The sequence below is a fragment of the Vespa crabro genome, chromosome 13 (genome assembly GCF_910589235.1).
Source record: "Vespa crabro chromosome 13, iyVesCrab1.2, whole genome shotgun sequence".
Lineage (NCBI taxonomy): Eukaryota > Metazoa > Arthropoda > Insecta > Hymenoptera > Vespidae > Vespa > Vespa crabro.
The window spans coordinates 3,867,337-3,893,789 of NC_060967.1; the positions used below are offsets into that span (position 1 = coordinate 3,867,337).

The window sequence follows — 26,453 nt, forward strand, 5'->3', positions numbered from 1 at the left end:
ATCTAATACTATATTACTATATTATAACCTATATTAAATATATTTTATATATACATTTCTAATCCATATTATAATATATCATTATACTTCATATTATACTATGATATATTACTATTAAACGATTATTTACAATATGCGTATATTCATGTATTAAGCCACTTTAAAACGTATGATATCAAAGGTTATAAAGTTTTAAAATAAGGATGAGCATTCGACGAAAAGAAAGAAACAAAATCTCGCTAAAAGTCGAGTCTCTCTTTCTCTTATAAACTTTCGTCGGCAATAAAATAAATCCAATCGTCGAGCTCGAAGGTAATGTCGGAGATAATGGCCAAAGAAGTGGCTGCATTATCAGAAGTTCTACATTTATCTTATACGCCATTTCCTGGCTCCTTCGTCAAGATACATCAGAGTTCAGACTTTTTTCCTTTCAAGGACGCGAGACCCCGAAAGTTCTCCAACTGATAATGCAAAGTTATATTCTCGAATTTCACCATCCGTCACCAAGTACTTAAGTATCTCCATCCTTTCTTTTCGTCTGCGAGAAAAAACTCGAAAAACATTTGGCTGCGAGTACTCACTCCTTTTTTCATTTCGCGATAATCTTCGTACTGGAGAATATAAACATTTTCTCTCCCTTTATTTTTTGAATGGACAACTTTGCTTTTTACCAAGACTTATTCATTATTATAATATAGGCATTATTCTATAATAATTTATAGATCGTCGCTTTTTATTTTAATCGTTCGGTATCACACATTTTTTCTGTTTCTTCTCTTTTTTATCAGTACTATAAAAATGTGTATCTAGTATAAAAAGGAATATTGTATAAAATGGAATAAATACGATTCATCTTTTAGGGGATTTTTCTTTCTTTTTATAAGTTTCGTACTAATTGTAAATTATCTCGATAAGATTAATAAACACTAGTATATGCTTTGCTAAGTAAGAAATACTTTACTTTGTCATATAGGAACGTGCCTATAAGATTTCTTTTTATAGAAGATCACTTATTTGTCTTTTAATAAAAATTCAACTACTTAGTAAAAATTATTAACAATCTATAAAAAAAGTGCATCTATTTTTATGTAGAAGAAATACTAACGACACTAAAGTAAGAATGTTTCCAAAGTAAGATTCGATTGAAGAATTGCACCAATTCCATATTCAGTGATTAAAAGATATAAAAAAGTCTCTCTCTCTCTCTCTCTCTTTCTCTCTCTCTCTCTCTCTCTCTCTCTCTCTCTCTCTCTCTCTCTCTCTCTCTCTCTCTCTCTATTACTCTTGAAACAAATAAGTAATAGAAAGATTGTTCTTATTATTCAAGAGTTATAAACAATAGCGATCTTTGTTGAAACTTGTTCAGGTACGTCCTTGTTATTCGTCATATTGTGCAGCTTGTCTTTTGGCCGATCTGTTGTCAACGAATTTTTTTTTCCTTCCAGGTCGACATAATAAAGATACCTCGCCGCAACACAGAGCAGCAGCATTTCGATTAGCATCAGGGTATTTTGCGTCACTGAAATAAGGACAAGTCAGAGAAAGTGGCGATTGTCAGAAACGAAAGATTCGCGACTAATTCGAACAAGCTCAGTTTTCTTTCTATATACTAACGTTACGAAAGTATACTATATATGAAAATATACTAACGTTAAAAAGTTTTGAAATAGTAAAAGAATACTATCTGAAAAATCTGATATTATATAAATAGTAAAATAATAATATTATCTGATAAGTCTGATATTATCTTTATTATTATCATCAGAATTTTCAACTGAATTTTCAATTAAATTTTCAATAAAAAATACTGACATTATTTATTGGCTAACTCAATACAATATCTTAATCGATCATTTGATTTCCCGGTTCTCTATCAGTTTCATTAGCCTGTTCATTTTTTCTCGTCCACATTCCAATGGACTATCGCCTACATAGTTATTATGTAATAGATTTACCATTGGAATAAATTTTCGGTGACAATGGTGGCCTGCAAGGAAAGATGCCGGTGTAAGTGAGAATCCTAATAATACCAGCTTGGGCTTTGGAAAACATCAAGACCATCTGAGACACCGCAGTTTTAAAATTCAGTTTGGCTTCTGTTGGAAAAAGAAAAAGCATTTATTTCCATTAACATCGGACACCACTTTTCTACCCTATTTGAAAATTGCTTCCTGTCTTCACACGTGTGGTCGACTAATCGTTCCTCAAATTTCGTCATCGACGCACAAACACACGCATACGTGAATAACAGAAGGATGTACCTGGAGCTACGGCATGTAGACTTTTCGTGGTGATCGTTAAACCATACAATGCAAATAGTATACTAATCACTATGAATGGTTGAAACCATTCAGAGTACGTTGGTAATGTATATTGTTCATCCAAAGCCATAATCAGCATGATGAAGTATAGTAAACCCTGAAAAAGAATTTCCAAGATAAAAGAAATACAAGATAGACGACGCACAAATATATACCTGTATAATAGGAAGTTGAAGAATAATCAATCGAATCCAAGTTAAACGAGAATCTATCATATCGAGATTAGGAAAGGGTAAGCATGGCCAGCAACAGCAAGGGCCAACTTTCAGCATCAACAAGGGCGCTTTCGTTATTTTTCGACGACCAACGTCGATAAGAAGAAGATACAGACGATAAAAAGACACTGTCAAGAAAACTTGAGTGACTGCCTCCGATAATAATTGTGCCCTAAAATAGAACAATAGAAAGAACTGTTAAAGAGAATTCATGAATTTTACTCTCGGAGAAAACGAATAATGTGACAAATGTCCCGCCGTCATCCCTATTTCCTTTTTTTCCCTTTTCTCCCTTTCCATCTCGCAATTCTCGTGCTGGAGAGAAAGGTCGACCGAAAAGATTTTTCGAATGAGATTTTTTTAGGCGACTGTCATCATAAAATAGACTCTCGAGTAACAAGAATTTTTCATTTAAAGAGTTCGAGCTTTCTCACTCACGCACACATTTATTTTATCTGCCACTTTGTCCATCTATCGACAGTTAGTTTTTAATACATATTATAATGAGGAGATAATAAATTATAATAAAATAGCGCTCAATTATAAATTAATTGAATACATTAATAAAACATTATCGTCTATACCTTGGCATTGCTATCGCTATCAAACTGCAAATACTCGCTATCGGATATATCAATAAAATGCTAATGACATTAGATTTGTAAAGACCCGTTTCTTTTTGCGAAAGAACGTTGCAAGTAGCATCTATGGCCAAGTATAACGTCATAGTTGAAAATATTGCTCCAATGCATACCAGGACAATTGCAAATGTACCTAAACCTAAAACAAAAAATGTAAAATATCAAATGGTTGTTAAATCAGCAAATAATTGTATTTAGGAAAAGAAAATAAATAAATAAGTTTTTCAAGATTAACATATATTTAGCGAAGATCATCATATAACTAATTTATAATTGTTTTCTATTGAAGATAGATAAAACGATAAGGTAAGATTTTTTTTAAGTAATTGATGAGATACATTATTAAAATGTAGAAAAGTACGATTACGATAGACGATATCGTTTTATTTTACATTTCTGGTTACTATTTTTTTTGTACGATTAACGATGATCACAAATTTCCAACAAATTAATTTAAATTATATATATATATACGTACGCACAAATGCACCATCTTTTCAAATGCATTAGAATAATTTTCTTATTCTTTTCTATAATATGTTTAATTTTAAATAGATATATACAATTTTGTAATACTGCGGAATTTTCATTGGAAAATTATCTTAACTTTCGTATCAAATCAATGAAAATATATTTCAAAACACTATACGCAAAGATAATTCGACCAAATCATTTGGTGAAAGCAAATGATTCGATAATTCTGGCTCTTTTGCTTTACAAATAGATGGCAGAGCTCGTGAAACGAAAAAAAGAAAGTGAAGAACGAATGAACAAAAACGAGATATGTACTATCGGAAAAAGAAACAGAAACGATTTATGTAAAGAATAAATACTAATGACGAAGAAAAGAAAAAGTTGTGAAAGATCTTATCCGCAATCTCTTGTAAGACACACAAGTGATTTATATTTTTTCTCCCGGTAATTTTATCCTCCGACAAGAATAAATTTTTTTATTACGGGATAAATTTTTCTACTATGGGATTTTTCATCTTTTTAATTAAACATTCTGCGCATGGATTGTGTAGGTTTTTGTGTCGGGGATACTTCCTTTTTAAAAAATTTATATATACGTAAGTATATAATTGTGCATTTATGCGAAGTGTAAAATTAAATATAAATTCGAAGCAGAACTTTCACCAAAGCGCGTGTCGCTCTCCTTCCATTGGAGATGTAAAAAATGAAAAAATGAGAAAAAAATAAGACAAAAAAGAAGAAGAAAAAGAGACAATAATTGTGTCAATGCTGTATTTAAATGTGTAATATGATAACAATGATTATGAACTTTCCATACATCGAATGGAATAAAATGTTTTCTCGACTTAAGTCGAACGCGGTAAAAATGTTATATTGTAAAAAGTAACGTTGTATTAAGATAATAAAGTATATATTTTTTCTTGAATCGATAATAATGCTTCATATAATTTAATTTATGTATCTTTTTTCAGTCTATTTACGTTTAGAATCGATAGATATCGTTTCATAAGCACAGTGGTATTTGCAATCGAATTTTCGTAGTACTTTTGGAAGATTATCAAATGTAGATTATTTACGTTATTAAGTAAAAATGATTTATAGATACAACTTTTTAGCCATACACAACTCAGACGTAACGACGAAGCGAAATATCGTTCATTTCATATCGTAAATTCTTGATCCGAATAAAAGAAAATTACAATTGAAAATAGGAATGACATTATTCCGTTGAATAATTCATTCTTCTAAATCTCAATAATTCTTAAATTGAGATTTTTCATATTAATTTTACTCGTATAACGTTCATTCATTTTATCGAAAAAGAAATAAAGAGGAAGAGTCGGAGAGTTAGACTAAGGAGTTATAAAAATAGAAAAGAAACTTACTTTCTACATGCTCGATCGCAGAGGGCACATAATCGAGATCGCAATCAAAGTTCGAACGATTCTCAAAAATTTCCATCGTATAATTCGATCAATTGATCCTCTACTATAGAAATTAATCAGGAACGATAGCTAATATTTGAAAACTGTTTAAATTTTTTCAAACCCTGTATGGATCTTCGACATGGAAAGTTCGACAAACTCAACAAAGCAAACTCGCGTCTGGTAAGATCGAAAAGGCTAGTCGGTCGGACCGGGACACGATCACTAACGGTGAGAGTGACTCCCCACTTTTACCACCACTAAGTAGCGATGTTGCAACGACTTATCTTGAAATATTTTCACTTATGACGCTTTAATTTTTCTTTAACACGCGTTTAGACTTTGCGATATAATTCTCATTGACAGTTGAGATAGATACTTTTTTAATAAGATATTTAATGTTAATGATGACCATTCCGCATATTCATCGATCAATAAATATAATAATATAATAATGCGTATAATTGTTTATTTTTTATCAACCAACTATATTATACATTTTATATTATTAAAAGGATCAAAAGAAAAAGATTTTATAATTAAATGATTATTATCACTCCGTCGATTATTCGATACTGACTTACCGATAGTAGGAAAATAGACAGATAAAGAGAACATCTGTGATCGATAATGCAGATTAATGCAGATTAATATCTATTTGAATATAAAAAGATTCTTTCTTTATATATCGTAAATGTTTTTTTATATCAAACAGATCAATTATTTATAAACGATTAAATAAATAATATATGCAGCACGAACGATTGAAAATAATATGTATTTCATGAAAGGTAAATTATGTGAAAATGTAAAGAAAAACCGTCTGAAGAAAGCGATGTCCCTTTCGAGAGATATTCACTTTCAAGATGAGAATAATATCAAGAATTAGCGGAGAAACGTTTCCTTAAAGAAAACTTTGATGACGGTTCGTCTTTTATGTCACGTTGCAATGCCTAAACAAGAAAGAAGAGGAGATGGATAGATAGCGATCGCCGATCGAGTATGAGACAGGTGGAAAGGAAGCTCGGACGACAGTCGAACGTGCGTGAGTGCAACGATAGGACGAGCGAAGAGAGAATCAAGTGGCAAAGTAAGAAGAGAGAGAGTTTGAAAGTAGGTTCTTAAGTCGTACGGACAGTTCACGATTGCTTTTGCGATCGATCGCTCCTAGCAATGGTAAGTTTTTCTTTTTCCTTTCCATACTTTTCTTATCGATCTCACGAAGGTTTTCCTAGAAAATTCTCATGTTTCTTTTCTTTTCTTTTTCTCGTCTCATCTCAAACAATATTCCTTTATTTTTATTCGTAATAATCTTAAAAAGTTTCCAATACATTATTTCGAATAATTAATATACACTATAGATATTAATAAGGATAGAATATCGATTTAAAAACGATCGATAGATATTTTATATTTATAAAGAAAAAGACTCACCGAAATGAAACAGTCGCGTACCGTAATAACCGCTGAAATCGTCGAGGATGAAAGTTCACTTTCGTTTTCGAGAATCCTCATCTTCCGACTCGTTCTCCGTATCTAATTTTAACGTAGTTTTCTTTCATTCCACCGGACCATATACATTAAACGTTTCAACATGCAGCGAAGAAAGATATATAACTGAATTACCAACGTGAATGAATGAAAAGAAATATTTCGTAAATATCTCGAAAATGTCTCTCGCACAGAGAGAGAGAGAAAGAGAGAGAGAGAGAGAGAGAGAAAGTGAGAGAGAGAGAGAGAGAGAAATACGCGTCATGGACCGATAATCTAGTGCAAAAGGGAAAAAAAGGAAAAAGAAAAAATCGTCGTTGACTCGCGCGTATAATTATCTATGTCAGTACAAGGATCAAAGACGGTGTGCGCGCGCTAGATCGACTAACAGTACTTTCTCGATCGGTTAGTTCAGTCCAAGGATATTTTGCGAGAGATGTCTATGAATATGGAAAATAATGCACCTAAAAATTGATCATGTAACTCTAATAATAATAATAGTAGAAACATCGATTTGGCAATTATTTATTTCAAGGACAAGACGCGTTTCACACATTTCAGTCGTCGTATGAGTAAGGAAAAGATGCTGACACATCTACCGATCGTCGGAATTAAACGTAATCGTTCAATTTGATCTATAGTACATTAATTAAACAAAATTACTTTTCAGATCCCTATTTTCTACGTACTCTTATTTTTTGGTCTAAATCATGTCGAATCGATGGAACTTCCATCGATATTCCAAGTGGAAGATTCGATCAATCGAACGATCAACGAAGTTGAAAGATTGATCAATGAAAATCCAAGTTTGCCTCGATTATCTCGAAGCGATATCGTAGAGATTTTATACAATATCACGTCGAAGGATTTAGAAGCGTATGGGAATAAAGATAAGATCGAAAAAGGACGGAAAATGTATCAGAGAGCTCTAATGATCGTTTTGCCGTACAAAGCAAGAGAATCATCGGAAAATTTAAAAGATTTATACACAAAACCGCCGATAGTCCAAATGATATCGGACTCAACCAGTGGTGAACGTCTTGAAATGGTTTTCAACAACGATCGATCGAAAGAAAATAGTGGATCGTCGGAATCGATCGACAATTTCGTAGAAAAAAATCGATACAAAAATCATCGAGAAATTTATTCGGAGGTACGACCTAAAGAATCGTTATTAAAGGAGACTCTAACTCCTGGATTAGCGCCGATCAGATTTAGTTTCAACTTGGAGAAATTGGAAAATAATCGTTACACCAATCAAGAAACGACAACGATCGATGATGATATTTTTTTTCCTACCACCACCGTTACTACCGTAGACAATTATCAGGTTCAAGATATCAATCAGGTTCTTGATAAAAAGAACGACAACGAGAAATCAACTACCGAGGAATTAACGATCGATTTGACTCCGTCTAAATTCAAACAAGATATTCTTTATTCAGATCAATGGCGTTATCATGCCCCACCGCCTCAAAATATTCCGAATGAAAAGCTCGAGAATCCGTCGGTCAGTAAAACGGTCACGACATATCCCGAAATTCAACAAGATGAAAAATCATCGACGATATTTGTAACTCCGCTCTCATTAAATTCTCAAACATCGAAATTAAATACAACGTTGATCTTAAATTCTGGTGGATTTCGTGGAGCAACGAGTAGTACGTCGACCGAGAGAACTTGGACCGAACCAATGAAACAACAGGTTATGAATTTATTAGCTTCAATTGGTTTGCGTCCTGACAATGAAAGAAACATTGAAAATCTTTTCGACGAAAATAAAAATATTTACAACGTTCAATACGAACGATCAAAGATTCCTAACGCAAATGGCATAGTTTATTCCCATACAACATCCCCTCTAGCAACATCTAATACGGATTCCCCGTCGATCGCAGATCAAAATACTTTCGAGGTTGGTCATTTTGATTTGAACAAAGGTATGGAAAATTTAACGCCCGATGTGCGATTGCTCTTTCAAAAATTTGGCCTTCAAAGTTCCAATGATCAAAGACCTAACGCAACTATTACCGTAACCGATCGTGTACCTACGAATGTGTACAAAAGTTTTAAGCCTTTGCCGACTTCGTCTGGTGTAGAAGATGAAGAGATGAGAGAATTTTTCGCGAGATTTGGACTTGGTCATAAAAGGCAATTCAAGGCTATGAAAACGGAGGTTCCATCGGTGATCGAAGTTGTTCCCGTTAACATGAGGACGATATTAGAAAATATTGGATTGATCTCGAATTCTCGTAGGAATAGCAAAAATTCAATTAATTATACTTTGGAAGAGAGCAAATCCAAATATCACGTTTTCAAGCCGCACGAAACGACTTTTAAGGATGAGAATCAAAGATCAAAGATCAATGAACTTTTAGATACGGTTAAATTGGTTCAACAAGGTAAAGCTGATGTTAAGGATTTTCAAAAAGCTGCTACAGATTTATTGAAGAATACAAAGACTTTGTCCAGTGGTCCAGATCCTTTGAGTTTAGAAGAAATTATTAGGGTCTATAACGAAGATCTTAAAAATGAAGTGAAGAGACAGGAAGAGGATACTAAAAGTTCGACGAGTGCAGAGAATTCTACCGAATCGAGTACGATCTCAGAAACTGGTAATTGATATATCTTCAATCGATTATCTTTTAATAGCATGATGTGCAAACTATCTAATGATTTAGGTGGGGGAAAGGGCAAAGAAAAAGGAAAAAAATTGACAAATAATTAAAATTTCTCTAAAAAGAAAAATCCAATTCGAACGTAGTTTGCACTGCATGCGCATTTCTAATAAACGATCTAATCATTTTTCCATTAGAATCGACAGAAACGACGGAAGAACCGACTACGACATCGGATTCTGTAAAAGCTCCCGTCGAATCGAATACAGCAACGGAAACGGCAAAAACGAAATCGGAACCAACATCCACGACGACAACGTCGACCACAACCAATAGGAATTTATTAGATTTAGAAAGTTCATTTGGTGGAAGTACACGAGCACCAGATCCTGTTTTACCAACCAAAAGAAAGAATGGTTTATACTTTTTAGTAGATTGGAACACATTTCTCGAAGTTGGCGAGGATGGTAGCGAGAAGATCGATTTAAGATTTCAACCAAAAGTTGGCGACAGGTCAAGGTTTTTGCCGGTAACTGTACCTTGAATATGAGCGAGAGAGCGACAGAGAAAGCGTTATATAACACGAGCGAAATGGACACGTTATATGGCACTTGCTTAGAAAGTATCTCTTCTATTTATTATACACGATGATTGTTAATAACTATTTTATTATGTAATACTGTATATAAGAAATTATTTTATCATATTTATACGCCTCGTATATATAACGCCCAAGTTTATGTTAAATTAACGCTACGTATCTTAAGATTATCATGGTTTTTTAATTTTATAAATTGTCATTATTGTCATCATCATCATCATTATTATTATTAATGTTGAATAAGTATTAAAATGATATTAATGAAATACGTTATTATTATAATTAACTCCTTACTTATTTGTCAATCAACCTGGTATAATAATAAAGGGATTTATTAATCTCTAAATATTATGAGTCATTCGAGTCGAGTTCAGAAGAAAGAAATGAAATTCGAAGGAGAGATCGAAGGAAGATATATATTCAGTTATTCGTTAACATGCATTGTTCGTCGTTAGTAGTTCTTATCTTTCTTTTTCTTCGATTAGAAACGATAAAATGTCAAAACATCAAAGAGATGTTGGAAAAAGTAAACAAAGTGTTAAATACTAATGTCAAATCTTTGCAACGTCGCTCGCTAGATTCTATGGAAAGTATTCCGATTTGGCAGGAATATGAATTTGGAACGAATGCTGGGAATCGAGAAGGTAATTTACATATATATATATATTATATAGAAAAAAAAAATTATGAAAATTAACATTATAAAATTAATTTACATTATACGTACAATTTTCATTTGTTGATATCTCTTGAATTATCAAATTGATCCTATACAAGCTTTTGATAATTTTTACGCAATTAAAATGATACATATAATTATCATATTATTATTGGTTTTCTCAAATCGGTTTAGAAGTCATAGTAACTAATATTTCGATCGAAGAGGATTCAAGATTACCAAGGAATGAATATAATTGGATAGCACTTGAAAATAATGGAATGAATTATTTAGCTTGTTCCGAAGAAACAATTTTTTTGTTGTATACCTTCGATATGAAAAAGAACGCAACAACGAGACTTTTCGACAAATTCGATATAGACGCTCGTGTGTTGACGTTTACATTGATCAATGTAGAAGCTACGAGATTACACGAAGAAAATGATATTGTTGTTATTATGTGCGTTGAAAATAATGGCGTTACGAGTTTACGATGGTATCGAATTTTTAAGCAACATTTAGATTTAATTTTGGTCTTGAATATACAACAACCAACGAAAGAGATAAAATTTGTTAAATACGGGGGTCAAAATAAATTATTATTGCTATTTAATGGAAACAATTATGGGACACCAGTCTCGTTAATTGACATATATAGTTTCAATCTTGATTTTGTCAAAAAAGATTATAAATTATGGTAATTATATTATGCATATAATAATATATAATATTTTTCTAATTTAAACACATTTCTTTCACGTAAAATACATTAATTGGAGCAATTTAAAGGGAGGACAAAAAATTAATCGATAATAAAAATGTCAAAACATTTTTAAAAGGTTCAGTCAAAGGATACAAGTTTCCTCGATACTCGATATGCAAATATGTAAAATATACGAGCACATTATACTTGCTCTTAATGGTATAAATGAAGTTTTACTTTACGAACACAAAGGGAACGATTACGTTCATGGAACGTTCGAATTTTGGCAAACAATTAAATCAAACGATTTGAATAATTTCGTTTGTTTCGAGAGCGGTCACATGCAATATTTAGCTACGTCTGGACGAGAATCTGCATTATTTCATTTTTTGGATAATGAATTTCAATATAATTCCGAGACTGAAGATTTTTTTAACGGTAAACATTTTATTTCTTATTATTTCGCGTCTAAAAGGTAAGAGATCATTGAAAATGTTTAAGCGACAAAATGAATTTAGCTTTTCCAGAGATTGCCTGGATCGTGGACGTTCGTATTGAAAGTTATAGAGACGAATCATTGTTATTAATACAATTAAAAAATTCCACGGTCTATGCTTTGGCTTGGCAGGGTGATCGATTTCAAAAAATATCCTTACCCAATTTTCTTCTTAATAATTTTGATCTATCGACGGTAACGAGTATTCCTAGATATGGATTTGTATCTGGAAATCGATTTGTCAAAATCGATACGAAATTAAGTCAACTTCCTAGCCCTATAGAAGATAAAATTGCAGGAATAGTAAAAGCAAAAGCGTTATTAGAAGTACGTTAATGATTAATCTATGCAATTATATTATGCACGAAATACTAAAATAATTATAAAATATTAAATAAAATATTAAAATAAATGAGAGAAGTTAATATTTCATTTATTATATATATCCTTTCATTTGAATACCTATTTAAATCAATCACAAACCTTTTTAGGAGCTATTAGATGAACAAGAAAATATCATTGACGAGATCGACGAAAGATTCAATCTGATGGATCACATTAATTACACGGAAATCAAATTATTCAACGCATCAAAAATAATAACAACGAATTTAACCATAGAAAACGACGTATTTTATACCATCAGTTTCGGTTCGAAAAATTTGACATACAAAGACATATTAATGAATACAACTTGGTTAAAGATATCTTTAAACAATCTAACAGAAAAATGTCAAACTTTAGAATTAGATCTAAAAAATACATTCGATCTAAATTCAATGGAAATTGATCTAGCTGGTGATTTAAATATTTCTGGTGATCTACAAATCAATGGAAATCTCTACGTCGAACAATTTTCAACAAACTCGATTAATGATTTGCCGATCTCCAAAATATTAAAAAATTATCTAACTAATCAATCCGATTACGTCATCGACGGAGAAAAATCATTTTCCAATATCGAAGCGACTAATTTGATCGTTCGAAAGATCAATGGTATACCAATGGAACGAATTATGTTCGAAGGATCTACAGTTAATTATTCGAATATTGATTTTTCTAAGATCAACGACGTAACGATCGATGGACACTTGACTTTCTCGAAGATAAATAATATCAACTGGGAACGTGTTGTCTGGAAAAATAAATTGGCTTTTATACCAGAAAAAACTATAGTTAAAGGTGTATGTATATATATGCACGCGTATGTTTGCATTTGTGTGAAAAAATAAATAAATAATCTTGATAATATCGTTGATCTCTTCTTCCAGAAAGTCGAAGCTGCTGAAGTAAATGTGAGGACGTTGAATAATCTAAGTTATCCTTACGATTACGTGTCGGAAGAAGGCTCCGTTCCTATCGACATTACCGGAATAAAAAACTTTGATCGACTTACTGTCGAAAGATTATCCCAAGTTTTGAATATAAACAATGTCGGTATAGACGAGTTCATTACGCTCGAGAACGATCATGTTTTCGAGAAGGAAATCACTTTTCGGAACATAACTGTTCTTGGACCTTTCATGGTATATAAACGTTTACTTTTCGCGTAATTGCATTGATTACTCGTTGAAAAAAAAAAAAGAATCTCACGATCGGAATAAATCGTATTCATTTCGTTTAATTTTCTCTACAATTTTACACTATATTTTAATTTCTTATTTAATTTGTTATATTCTTTACAGATCAATGGTAAAATAAGTGGATTTGATGTATCTCGACTCGAACAAGAACCATTAATCAACGAGACTCAAAGCATATCTTCGAACGTTATTTTTTATAACTTAACCGTCTTGGGAAATGTTCTTTTGGAGGATTCGATAAATGGCAAATATTGGTCAAATTTTGACGACCTTTTATCGAAAAATGATTCCAAAGTCGAGATTGTTGGAACGAAAACATTTATGGGCAACGTTGCGATCGATGGATCAATCTATGTCGCATCTAACACGATTAATGGACATGCCATCGAAGAATTTGTAACTTTGACAACCGATCAAGTATTTTCAAGTAGGTACTAAAAAGCATAAAAAAAAACAGAAGAAAATATAAAGAGTACATTTAATCAAAATCATACGAATCACAAACTGAATCAGTTTTAAGAATTAGATCTTTATTATAAAAATTATGTTTATTTTTTAATTTAAATTCTCTTTCTCATTCTCAGATTTAAAGGAAATATCAGAGAACGTAACCTTCGATGACGTCACTTACGAATTTACAAAAAAAATAAGAAAAATCCTTGAAGAAAATATGAAGGAAAATTCGAATTGCATAAATAAGAGCATAATTTTCGAAAACACTTTGTTCGTTGATGATCTATCGTTCGATATTTTAAACAAGAATATCACCAGTAATACGTTCAACCAAAAATTGAACCAAACTTTACAAAACGTTTCCTTTAATAATTTAAGAGTAAACAAATTAAATGTTCGAGAAATCAGCCCAAAATTTATAAACAATGTTAATTTAAGTAATTTTATAAAATTTGCCATAACCAGATCGACGATGCAAAATTTAACCGGAAATTATACGTTCGATCGATTGGAGATCGAAGATCTCGAGATCAAACGTCTAAATGGAATGTCGATGAAACAGTGGAATGATCTGATCGACCGGTTAAATAGATCCTATCGGAATATTTTCGATGGCAACGTAACGTTAGAATCTGTCACTATAAAAGGAATGATCTATACACCATCGATAAATGGAATATTGTTGGATGAAATGTATAATCCAGAAACTATGGGTACAGTGATATTTGAAAATGATCTATACGTAGAAAACCTAACTGTTCATGGTTTCATAAACAATTTCAATTTTACCAAACTCATTAAGAATGCCGTGTTGAAAACAGATGAAGAAATTATAGTAAATGGTTTGAAAGAATTTGAAAATATTAGTTGCAAATTTCTTGAAATTAAATCATTTAATAGACACAATATTAAAAATCTTCTTGATCCGTACAAGGATCAAGACCTAGCTGGTCCTGTTATTATAAATGGTAAGATATCTCGAAACAATTTCAATACATTTCACTAATGAACAATATTGAAAATTATCTTAAGAACGTCACTTTAAAATGTTGAGATGAAATAGTAATATTGAATCTCTCTCTCTCTCTCTTTCTTTCTCTCTCTCTCTCTCTCTCTCTCTCTCTCTCTCTCTCTCTCTCTCTCTCTCTTATTGCTATGCCCTATATTCCGTTGCAGGTACCGTTAATGTTGTTGAAAATTTCGATGCAACAGGAAAGATAAATAAAGTATCTTTCCGTGACTTGATAAACAGAGTTCGAAAATTAGACAAAGAAACGTTTGAGCTAAACTCAAATATTCGATTTGTCAATTCGATTGAAATAATTAATCTCATAACTAATGGAACGATCGATGGAATAAATTTCGACAAATTTGCCAAATCTGTAGTATTTAAAAAGGCAGATAACGTTACTTTATCAGGAGCAAAAGATTTTCAAGGATCGTTAACGTTCAACGAATCGTTTCTAATCATCGAGGAAGCTTTAAACGATATCTATTTAAAACAATTTTATGAAAAGGCAATTTTCATCGACAAACCTTTTACTTTAAATTCCAGCGTTATTTTTCAAGAAGATATTGTCGTTAAGAAGAATCTAGAGATCCTTGAAGCTTTGGACGTTAAAACGATCGGTGGCGTCAACATCGACAACTTGAAAGATATCGTTGCTTATTTAGATCGGCCTTTCTTTTTTCCTGGTAATACGGAATAAATCTTATAAATAAAAATAAATTTATAATAATTATTTACTTTTAGCTCCAATGACGTTCACGAATATTAACTTCAATTCTAATATAAACGTCGAATTTTGGAATAATATAGACATGGGCTCGATAATACCATTAGCTACAGATCAGATAATATCGAATGAATTTGTCAGAGCTTTCGACATCACCGTCGAAAGAATTGATATTCAAAGGACAATAAACAGACACAACTTGAATGAAATTTACACGGATACTTTTATGGTAACTACTTATTTCTTATTTATGAATTATCATAAAGTAAACATACGATGCACGTGTGGAATAAATAATCGTAAATATTATTCATATAGAAAATTGGTGATCAAAATATTACTGGAAATCTAACATTTCTTGGCAAAGTTCTTATGCGTCATGATTTTAATCCTCGTCTCATGAATCGTGTCAATCCAAAACAGATTCTACTTTTAAATACCAACGATACTATAATTGGTATATTTATGAATTATGAATTATTTTATGACAAGTAGATTCTATAATCATAGAGGAGACAAAATATTCTAACAAAACTTGTTCTTCTTTTCTCTCTCTCTCTCCTCTTTTTCTAGGAAACTTCGAGTTTGAAAAACCAGTGATCCTAAACGGATCTTTAAGAGTCTTAGGACGTTTGAATGAAATAGATCTAATTGGTTGGCGTGCAACTGCAGTCACTACGAATTATCTGACGGAACAATTGGTCTCTGGAAAATGGAAAATACATGGAAATGTTTATTTGAAAGAAAGTGTTAAAAACGGAGGACACTTAAATGGATTCAATTCGACTAAATTAGCCAATTTGTTGATACAAAATTGTATAGCAACGAAAGCATCTCTAATAGAATTGACAGTACGCGAATAAAAAAAAATTTATATATATATTTTATATATATATATATATTATAAATATATATGTATATATATATATATATATATATATATATATATATATATATATATATATACATGATGAAAGAAGAAAGAAAAAGTTACAACGAACAAAGATTTGTTCAGTCAACTAATAATTTTTTTTTATCTTCCTTCTTTTGCAGACAAACTTGCCTGATTTATGCAAAAATGCGCTAAACCTGCAGAATTATGCAAAAAGTCAAATTTACAAATTCAATGCTTTTGAATACTTGCAAGTAATCGATGTGGAACGCCGTATATTAAGCGTCCATTATTTCGAGATAGAAGATCTTGATATACTTCTAATAAGTTATGAAACTTGTCACTTGGATGTTTTTCAATTTACAGGAAGAAAATTTAAATCAATAGCGAGTATCCCTGATTTTGGACAGATCGAAAATTGGATAACTTTGAATCATAACAATTCGTTATACTTTCTTGTTATGGGAAAACAAAAATGTGGAAAAAATTCGACGAATTTATGGAAACTCGATAACGACAGATTCGTTCACATTTATCAGTTTGACAATGTCAAAGACGCAAAAAAATTAAACAACGATACATTTTTACTGTTGTTCGTAGATCGTTTAGAAAGTCGAACTATCCAACAATTATATAAAAACGAATCATTTCAATCTGATCCGAATTATTATGTTTCCACCGACGAAGATCAACAATTGAAATTTGTTTCTAATACCGATAGAATATTATTAAATAATCGATATACTATCTATGAGCTCGATAAAGATCTTACGAATTATACGTTTTCAAACAATAGCATGGCATCGAAGCAAATTTTTGCCATCAAGGTAGGAATTATTGAAAGAGAAGAGTTTCTTCATTATGATCAAAATATTACTAAGGATCACATATTCGTAAGTATAAAAAGAAAAAAATCGAATAAAAATATAATATTCAATGTTAATAAAAATCTGTGATCGTTTAGATCACCGATAATGATTTTAATCAAATGAAAATTCTACAAATTATACCAACAAACGATCCAATATCGTTTTCAATAATTAATTTCGAAGGATTAGTCGAGACATTATTAATTTTTATTGAAAATAATAGAAGCCTTAAAATCTATGAATATAAAGGTAATTTGACGATAAAATAAAATAGAATAATTTGTAATGTTGTTAAAATGATAAATCATTTGGATTGCAGGTATCCAAGGATTCGTTTATCGAGATAATATTAAAATTCAAGCTGAGAAGATTTCAAATTTAAAAATACGAAAGTATAGTAACATGGCGAAGAAACATTGCTTAGCGATAATTAATAAAAATCGATTAACGATATTGGAAGCTAAAATGCACGGAGAGAGATTGGATATCCCTAAATTATCATGTCCTATACCTTGAATATCAATATGATCATATTTATATATTCAAATATTTATTGTTAAATATAAAGTTAATGTTATATTAAATATAATTAAGTTATATTAATTTTCAAAAACACTATTACTATAATATATTTTTGAAAATCTTTTCAAGATATAAATTATAATCTTTAACCTTTTATATCATAAATTAATTGTTAATGAATTTATTATTATATTTTAGCGAAAAATAATACAAAATATTTAAAAAATCATTAATAAATTCCACCAGAACGTTTAGCTTTATAAAATGCGATGATCTCTTCGTCGATCTCTGGATCACCTGTCAATGGTAAATTCTTCTCGAAATCGTTATCAACTTTATTGTATTTTATAATATTTTGTAAACGTTGTGTTTCTAGTTGATTATTGTTGGGATAATTAACGAGGGCATCGTTTATTATTAAATCAGGCAATTTATTGGTAACTGCCCTATTTGAAGATAAATTAGGCGAATAAATTGAATCATCGTGTAAATTTTTATCGATCTTTTTTGTTTCCAATTCCTCTTCTAATATCAATCTATTATTTTTTAAAGGATTACCTTCTACTTTATTACTCACGCCTAACGATTTTTTTAACGAATTTGCTTTCTTCGACGAATCATGCTCGTTTTCACTATTACGAGTAATATCTAAGTTTTCAATGTTTCGTTTAATTTTCGATTTTTCTTCTGATGATTTTTGTAATAAATTTATTTCTGGTTTGCATAACTCGTCGGAATCTGTTTCCTTTCTTAATTGTATATCGTTTTTATGGCCAGATTTTTCTATAATTTCGTATAATTTTGACGTCTTAGACAAACGTTCGACTAAAATCATTCGTTTTAATATAATTTTCTTTTTTATTTTCTTATTTCTAATTGAAATAATATTCTTAATTACCTGTACTTTCTTTCGCTTTGAACTTCAATTTAGATTTTATTTCTATATTGTTATCTTCCACTTGATTTTTCTTATCCTTAGCTTTTCTTAACAAACCTAGTAGGACAGCTTTTTAACAAAGTTACAGATAAATATAGAAAATTTATGTTTAATTAAAAAAAAAAAAAAAAAAAAAAGAAACTAATAATTTTGAAAAAAGATACAAATTTCTTGATCTCGTTGCATCACTAAATTTTTATAATAATCCAATTTTTTTTCAAAATCATCTCTATCTTCTTGCAAAGATAACATATTCTTTAAGTTTTCATTTTGCTTTATTAACTCCTCGATTTGTTTACGAAGCTTCTCATTCTCCAATTTCAAAAGTATATTTTCACCGTTCAAATCATCCTCTAGTATCAATTTAGCATCATTTCTAACTAAAGCGACTCTTTGAGCAAATCTACAAGTTGATACTGTTTCCTGAAATTATAAAATTAATTTTCATTTGTCTCTATGATTTTCCGACGTTGTTAATGAAAACGCGTTTAGATAAATTATACCTGAATATTGGTAGAAGACATACTCAAAGTAGCCAACATTGTCGTCACGCAATTTCCACCGAGACTGTCTCTTAAAATAGCGGTTAGCAAACAATTTCTACGAACGTTAATAATCTTTTATTAAAATTCTAATGAATCTAGACTCGAATGGAATGTACCTGTAAGGTATGTGACCTGAATTTTCCTGATTCAAGTATACTATAACTTGTTCTAAATAATGTAAACTCAAATTAATATGTTTCGCTTCTGACAAAACAGTTCCACTGATCGCACATTTGTAAACTCGTTCGGATCTATAAACAAGGCACGTGTTTAACAGATTGCCTCTATGCAGGGAGCGAAAGACTAAATATTAACCAATGATAAGATAGTACCCTGCTAGATCGACCAAGTGCATCTTGGCTCTCTTGTAACGATTAGCTCCAAGGTGCCTTACCGATACAACGATGGTAAAAATACAATGAGATCTCGATGACTGTGGATTCGTAGGAGTATCAGCTGTAACGCTAATAAAATGATTAAGAATTTTTGAATGGAAAAATTAAATTGACCAAAAGTTTGATAAATATCATATCGACAAGGATATCGTTCAATAATTATCAGACGTCAATATTGACGTGTAATTACCAATAAAAATAAAGTCGATAAATATGAAATATATTTTTACCGGCGAGAATCGCCAATAAGGAATAAGTCCATCGCCTGGTCTTCACTCTTTACATTGTGGAAGGTCAGATTCTTGAGATGCAGTATTCCCTTTTCGTCTTCCTGGATGCTAATGCGTCTATAAAAATGTTAGAGACAATAAAGCATTAAATATTGCTCAACGAACGCTTTATCATCGAGATGGACGATTCATTAGAAGAGAAGAGGCAAGAATGAGAAAAAACTAGGACAAGGGTTGTACATTCGACTCTTCACCGAGTTCTCACGCATAGATATCGGTAAGAAACGCAATAAAAGAAGGAAGGAATTCTCGATATTCGATCAGAAGGAAGCAAAAGGACGCATGCCAAGTTGCTCCACCACCGGTTGCTCCATATTCATAGTCTCGGAATAGATCTAGCAAAGAGCCTTAAATGGATCTCAACGAAGTGATTTCTTACGGAATGTCGATACACAGAGAAAGAGAGGAGCCCTTTTACGAGAAAACAGGCCCGTTCTTACGGTAAATCCTCCAAACGCATAGTCTGCTGCACCTGCTGCTGCTGCTGCTGCTTTCGATCGAGCAAATCGTAACCGTATTCATTGTAGATCTCCAGATAAGCCACGTCCACGGAATAAACGTTTTCCGGATGCTGCAAAGTTAATCGTATCGTTACAGGGCATTTGGCCTTAATCGTTATATCATTTTTAAACTATTGCATAATACTGAGAAAAGAACTATACCGTCTTAATGACGTCGAAGAGATATCTTAAGGTTCTTGGTACGATACCTTGTCTATTGCTAGTTGAAACTTCACCTGCTATCGTATAAGTTTTGCCACTGCCTGTCTATAAATTCAAATACCTTCACCTATCTCCGATTATGATTAAATCGATCAAATTTTTAAATAAACCTGATAATATTAATGATAATGATAATGATAATGGTAACGATAATGATAATGATAATAATAATAATAATAATAATAATAATAATAATAATAATAATAATAATAATAATAATAATAATAATAATAATAATAATAATAATAATAATAATAATAATAATAATAATAATAGTAATAATAATAATAATAATAATAATAATAATAATAATAATAATAATAATAATAATAATAATAATAATAATAATAATCATGATGATGATGATGATGACTTCATATTATTTAATTTAGTGAAATGTATCCATCATTTTTTAGATCTTTCTACGATTATTTTCAAATAAATAAGATCATCGATTTACCTGGCCATAAGCGAAGACAGTACCATTGTAACCATCAAGGACACTTTAATAAACGAAGATACACAAGCATAAATAGGAAATTTATGGAATAATGGAATTCTCTTCACCTCTCGATCACAGGCCGACCGACATCCTCAAAGACATCTCGTTGATTCGCTTCTTCTTCGATAATATGGTGAAATCTGATGCATGAGGGTGATTCGTTTTATTAGGTATGAATATACCGAAAGGTGTCCTTCATTTTTCTTTTTTTTAAAGGGCTGCTTACGAAAACTTCCATGATTCGGGTCGATGATCGATATACTTGTCGTCTTTAAAAGGCGCCAGTAACACCAAAAAATCTTCTTTGTTGTGATCCTTTGGTCGACGAAGTATACGATATTTCTAAAAAAAAGAGATACTTGACAAAGATATACAGAGATCGTTCTTTCAATCATTGTAATATTTATTTAAGTAAATACCGTAAGATTATCGCGGTTTACTTCTGGTTTTAATCTGGCATAAACTTTGATAACGTCTCTATCCATTTTGTTTAAATAACCTCAATACTTGCAAGAAATTAGAATCGATCAATCGATTATGATTATTTCATTTTTTTTTATTCCAAATGTAAAGAATAATTATCAAGATGGTTCGGTTCTATCATTGGTTAATATTTAATATAATTGATTTAAGTGTAGAATTAAAGGAATTATTCGATCGTATCAAGGATCGATTTAAATGCGTACAATTTACAAAATTCAGTCAAAATTCTATCGTTTCGGATTAAAAACTATATTGAGACAACGTTACTAGTCAATCATAATAAAATCATTGGAGATTAAAAGCTAGATTAATCTTTTCAACTTTAATGTGACTCGACATGTTTTCAGATTGCCTTAAGCTTATTCATTATTTCATTAAATAAAAAAAAAAATATGAAAACCTACATATGTATATTTCCTATGAAAAGAAAAAAAAATAATTAAAAGAAGAAATTTCTTAATGAACAAAAATGACAAAAAAATAAAAGATTCAAGACAGAACAGAAATATATCTCTAGACATATCATCGTGAAATTTCCGAGATAAGGAGATAAAAAGAAGGAGGAATGGAGAAATTAGAGGGTCGCCCGGGCAACGTCGACAGCATCGCGGCGTCGGCGTCGGCGTCGCGCCGTCACGGCGTCGGCGCAATAAGTGCCTCGACGCTCTGTTCTCGCGAGTAACTGAGCGTCGCGAACAGTGAGCCTCGCGCGCATCCGCGCATCCCTTCTCAAACCTTTCGAAGAAGGTTTCTCGCGGAGAAGGCTACGGGACATGTGCCTTTTTGTCTCTTATTGATCGGTGCGCGCACACAACGAAAAGAGTCATACGGGAAACTTGGAGAAAGAGAGTAAAATCGAGAGAGCAAAATTGAGAGAGAAAGAGAGAGAGAGAGAAAAAGAAAGAAGTGAATAGAAAGAGCGAGAGAGAGAGAGAGAGAAAGAGAGAGAGAGGGAGAGAGAGAGAAAGAGAAAAAGAGAAAGAAGTGAATAGAGAGAGCGAGAGAGAAAGAGAAAACATGTAATCAATTTTGTTGAATTTTCCTAATATCTCCAAAGAACATTCTCTCGTTTCCATTGCGAATGGATTCTCCTGGCAAGTTTCTCGAAACATCATTGCGTCGTTCACGAAGGGCGGATACTCGCCTACGCCCGCGCGACTATTCCTGGAGGATCGCGAGACTCTGATTTTATTCTTCTTCTTCTTCTTCTTCTTCTTCTTCTTCTCCTCTATCTTCACCAGTTTCTTCTTAATGCGTTTCTTCTCTCTCTGCTCGATGGGGCTTCGTCTTTAAAGGGACGATCGTGGACACTCGGAGGATCAGGTAGGCTACTAATACTTTCTATCTATGTCTTTTTTTCTGTTTTTTAATATTTTTTGTCTTGTTCAGAAAATTCTTGACTTCAACTCATTCATGATCCCACCTTTAATGAGACAAAACATTAAAATAAATCAGTACAGTCGAAGAAAAGAAAAGAAAAACAATACCAAAGACTTCCTCAAACGCTTCGTTTGGATATATGAACAAAATTACTAATACGTTTCAAATATCATTGTATCATGTACTGATACGATTCGATATCACGTATATTAGTGGCACAAATTTTTTAGACTAATTAATTATCTTTTATTTTTCTCTCTCTTTTTTTATCTGAGAATCGTCCTAGAGTATTGCGAGAGATTACGTTGACATTTGAAAATGTCACTGACTACCTACGTACAGAAAGACAGAGAAAAAGAGAAAGAGAAAGAGAAAGAGACTCTTTTGTCGTTACTTTTGTAAAAGAAGATAGAGAGAGAGAGAGAGAGAGAGAGAATTTTTAAAGGAATCCCGTTTAGCGAGCAACGGCCGAGCAGACCGGCAAATGGGAATGCAAAGCCGGCGCGAAAACGACTCCTCTAATTAAGCCGCACCTTCTCTCCTTTCTCCCAGACCGAGATGTTAAGTTTATTTTTCTTTTTAATCTTTATAATTTGCTACTACTCTCTTATCGATCTTTCTCTTCCTTCTACTTCATTTTATATAATTGTCTGCGATTTGCCAATGGATCATCTTATAATTAATTTGTTATTAATAACACATAAGAATTAACTATTCCTAATGAATTATAATTTTATTTTGATTATTTTTCATTTTCACGAGAAAATATAAAAAGGATCATTTAATAGAAATATTTTGCTTCTTTCCTTCGTCTATGTAATCTTCTCGTTCACGTTCACCAGATAGATGTAATAATATAATAGAATTGTGCACGATAATGCGCCAATGAGATAGCCGTTGAAACGCAACGCATCAAGTGCATACCTAACTGTACATCTAGAATCGAACGTATGTATGTATTTATGTATGTATGTAACATCACCGTTGCTCGCTCTTCGCGATGAGATTCGAGTTAACACGATGACAAAATGTACATTATATATATATATATATATATATATATATATATATATATATATATATATATTATTAATTAGCACGACGATGTAGTGTAGATATACATACATCCGACAGTTGTGTCTCAGTTTTGAAGAAACAATTATATTTTTTACGAGAAAAAAATCATTAATAAAAATTAAAAAATTGAAATGATGAATGAGATATGAAGAAAGAGATTTTCTGGTGACGATAAAAGGAACATGACCTGTATTAGAATTTACACAAATCGAATGACCTCAGGGATATAGCAAATGACAGTTATCGAGCGTCACACTTTATCGATTTTACGGATTAGCAACCGCAAGCAGAGACTTTTCGAGCGATAATAAAATTCAATGGGGATAAGAAGGCATTCGCGTTGTTTCCTGTTCCATTCCGGAAGTAGTATATTACGACAAGATATTTCTTTTGTACCTGTAATCTACAGTTGCAAATCTATTTTTATAGAAATAATATCGAGATTAGATAAATTATTCGCCTAAAAATTATATATGAACATAACTTTTTATCATCACTCCGCATCAAAATGATTTAAACGATATATTCATTCGGAAATAAGATTAAGAGATTAGAGTAATTACTTCCGATGTTAATCCAAATCAATCGATCGATCGATTAATTTCAAATTAATCGAAAAATATATATAATGCAGTTCTAGGTCATATTAACGGAATCAACGCATATTTCACATAGAAATTTCAAAATAATTCTATTATTCAATATCTGATGTCATATACCAGTTTAGACGATCGAAGTTTAAGGGCGTATTGGCTCGATAAAGATACGCATATACATATATATACGTATATACGTATACGTATTATACGCATATTCGTAGATATACGTGTGTATGTATATCCCCGAAAATAGTTTTCGACTGGTAAAGAGTGTCGACGAAAAGAAGACGAATCTTTTTGAAATAAAGAATCAAGGGGAAGCTTTCGTATTTCCATGAAATAGTATGAAACCTCGTCGTCGCGCTCGTCGTCATCGTTGTCAACGTGGTTTATGAGAGATGAGCCGGTGCAAAGACTTTCTCTAAATATTTAGAATGACTCCGACGAAGCGACACAGATGCTCGTTCTCATAAACGGTGTCGAATCGAAAGATACTTTGAAAAGAGTTGACTGAGCTTTTGTAAATCGAAAAATATTACCTTAAAAACATTATTTTCATCCGCGGATGCAACCCAGAGACGCATAATTTTCTATTCTTTCTATTGCACGAAAAATAAGCACATCTAATCCTTAAATTAATACGAATAACTGAAATTTCATCTGTATATATATAAATGAATTATATCTGAATTAATTGAAAAAGAATTTAATGCACGATATACGTTTTTAGAAAATATCAACGAATAAAAAAAGATGATAGAAAAATGATCTTCACGGATAGAAAGAAGAGCGATAGATGTTCAGCTCATAGATCGGTTCTTGCTCTCGGCATGCCTTTCCGCTTCGTAGATTTTCGTAGGAAAAAAATGAACGGATCCCGATGGAACTGGCGTCTGAATGTGTCTAGTAAAAAAAGAGTCAACGGCGCTGTGTTGGCGATCGTTGGGCGATTAAAATAATAATGCGCTGCAAGGAGAACGCTCGTAAGATCTAAGAAAACGATTTCAACGAGAATACGATCGAATCTTTTCCCTCTCGATCGCTCAAGGGAGGGAAAGGAAGAGAAGGGAGAGAGGAAGACTAGTCAATAACTATCGGCCGATAAAACGGCCGTGCCCTCTAATCAACGGACCGTCCATTCGTTAGCGAAACGACGCGATAAAATCGATAGGCCTCCCTGCATCTCTCGATGCGAGAGCAAAGAGCGCCATGTGGCCTATTCACCGCAGCTGTCAGCTTCGGCGCCTCCTTAAGCTTCTCTCACAATCGTCCGAAACTAAAATTTATCTTTTAAATCGTCTATAAATTTTCTAAAAGATCTCCTTCTAATCAAGTCATGACAGAAAAATACTATTTTTACATCCGAGTTAAAGGTCGAAAATTTAAGTCCACTATCTTGGACTTAATTCAATCGACTATCGATTCCTTACAGCAGTTCTCTTGGTGCGAACGTACCTTTAGAAATGGACCGCGACAAAACGGCTGGCTCGAGAGTGTTTCTCTGGAGTGAGTCATGGCCTATACGGTCTACCAAAATATTATACTTTACGAACGCTTACGTGTACACCAAAACGATAAACTTGGAAAGGTGACGATCTGTTTTACAATAGATCTCTTTCAAGAAAGTTTTGCTTATCTTCAATTACGTCTTCTTATCAATTACGTACGTTTATATTTCCAACAAATTTCATCATTAAATGACTCACCAACTATTTTATGGTGTATTCCAGAAGAACGATATAGTACCATGACTCCTCTTACCAATTACTCTTGTACGATTGATCTGAAAAAGAAGTGATTTTTCTATCTTTCGATACAAATTTCTG

General features: G+C 32.0%; 4 protein-coding genes across 4 annotated transcripts; 2 read left to right on the top strand and 2 right to left on the bottom strand.

Moving 5' to 3' along the window:
* Positions 1 to 941: 941 nt before the first annotated feature.
* LOC124428628 (organic solute transporter alpha-like protein 3) lies at positions 942 to 5,283 on the bottom strand. The gene is made up of 6 exons (XM_046972883.1): positions 5,037 to 5,283; positions 3,121 to 3,316; positions 2,477 to 2,708; positions 2,262 to 2,418; positions 1,956 to 2,096; positions 942 to 1,519 (listed from the first exon to the last, which is right to left on the bottom strand). The coding sequence occupies exons 1-6, from the start codon at positions 5,110 to 5,112 to the stop codon at positions 1,323 to 1,325; spliced, it is 999 nt and encodes a 332-aa protein (XP_046828839.1). The 5' UTR covers positions 5,113 to 5,283; the 3' UTR covers positions 942 to 1,322.
* An 843-nt stretch (positions 5,284 to 6,126) lies between these two features.
* On the top strand, positions 6,127 to 9,977 carry LOC124428597. The gene is made up of 3 exons (XM_046972840.1): positions 6,127 to 6,251; positions 7,237 to 9,181; positions 9,382 to 9,977. Exons 1-3 carry the CDS (start codon positions 6,249 to 6,251, stop codon positions 9,726 to 9,728), a joined length of 2,295 nt encoding a protein of 764 aa, XP_046828796.1. The 5' UTR covers positions 6,127 to 6,248; the 3' UTR covers positions 9,729 to 9,977.
* Positions 9,978 to 10,191: 214 nt separating this feature from the next.
* LOC124428744 lies at positions 10,192 to 17,747 on the top strand. The gene is made up of 15 exons (XM_046973175.1): positions 10,192 to 10,429; positions 10,639 to 11,140; positions 11,283 to 11,584; positions 11,665 to 11,969; positions 12,134 to 12,826; positions 12,914 to 13,168; positions 13,328 to 13,652; positions 13,810 to 14,646; positions 14,855 to 15,373; positions 15,432 to 15,643; positions 15,733 to 15,871; positions 15,988 to 16,265; positions 16,468 to 17,199; positions 17,271 to 17,424; positions 17,495 to 17,747. The coding sequence occupies exons 1-15, from the start codon at positions 10,222 to 10,224 to the stop codon at positions 17,689 to 17,691; spliced, it is 5,658 nt and encodes a 1,885-aa protein (XP_046829131.1). The 5' UTR covers positions 10,192 to 10,221; the 3' UTR covers positions 17,692 to 17,747.
* A 128-nt stretch (positions 17,748 to 17,875) lies between these two features.
* On the bottom strand, positions 17,876 to 22,199 carry LOC124428578 (kinesin-like protein KIF6). The gene is made up of 13 exons (XM_046972815.1): positions 21,508 to 22,199; positions 21,315 to 21,430; positions 21,154 to 21,228; positions 21,047 to 21,089; positions 20,527 to 20,631; positions 20,305 to 20,435; positions 19,805 to 19,921; positions 19,512 to 19,643; positions 19,296 to 19,430; positions 19,138 to 19,234; positions 18,799 to 19,057; positions 18,596 to 18,703; positions 17,876 to 18,522 (listed from the first exon to the last, which is right to left on the bottom strand). Exons 1-13 carry the CDS (start codon positions 21,571 to 21,573, stop codon positions 17,927 to 17,929), a joined length of 1,980 nt encoding a protein of 659 aa, XP_046828771.1. The 5' UTR covers positions 21,574 to 22,199; the 3' UTR covers positions 17,876 to 17,926.
* Positions 22,200 to 26,453: the final 4,254 nt, after the last annotated feature.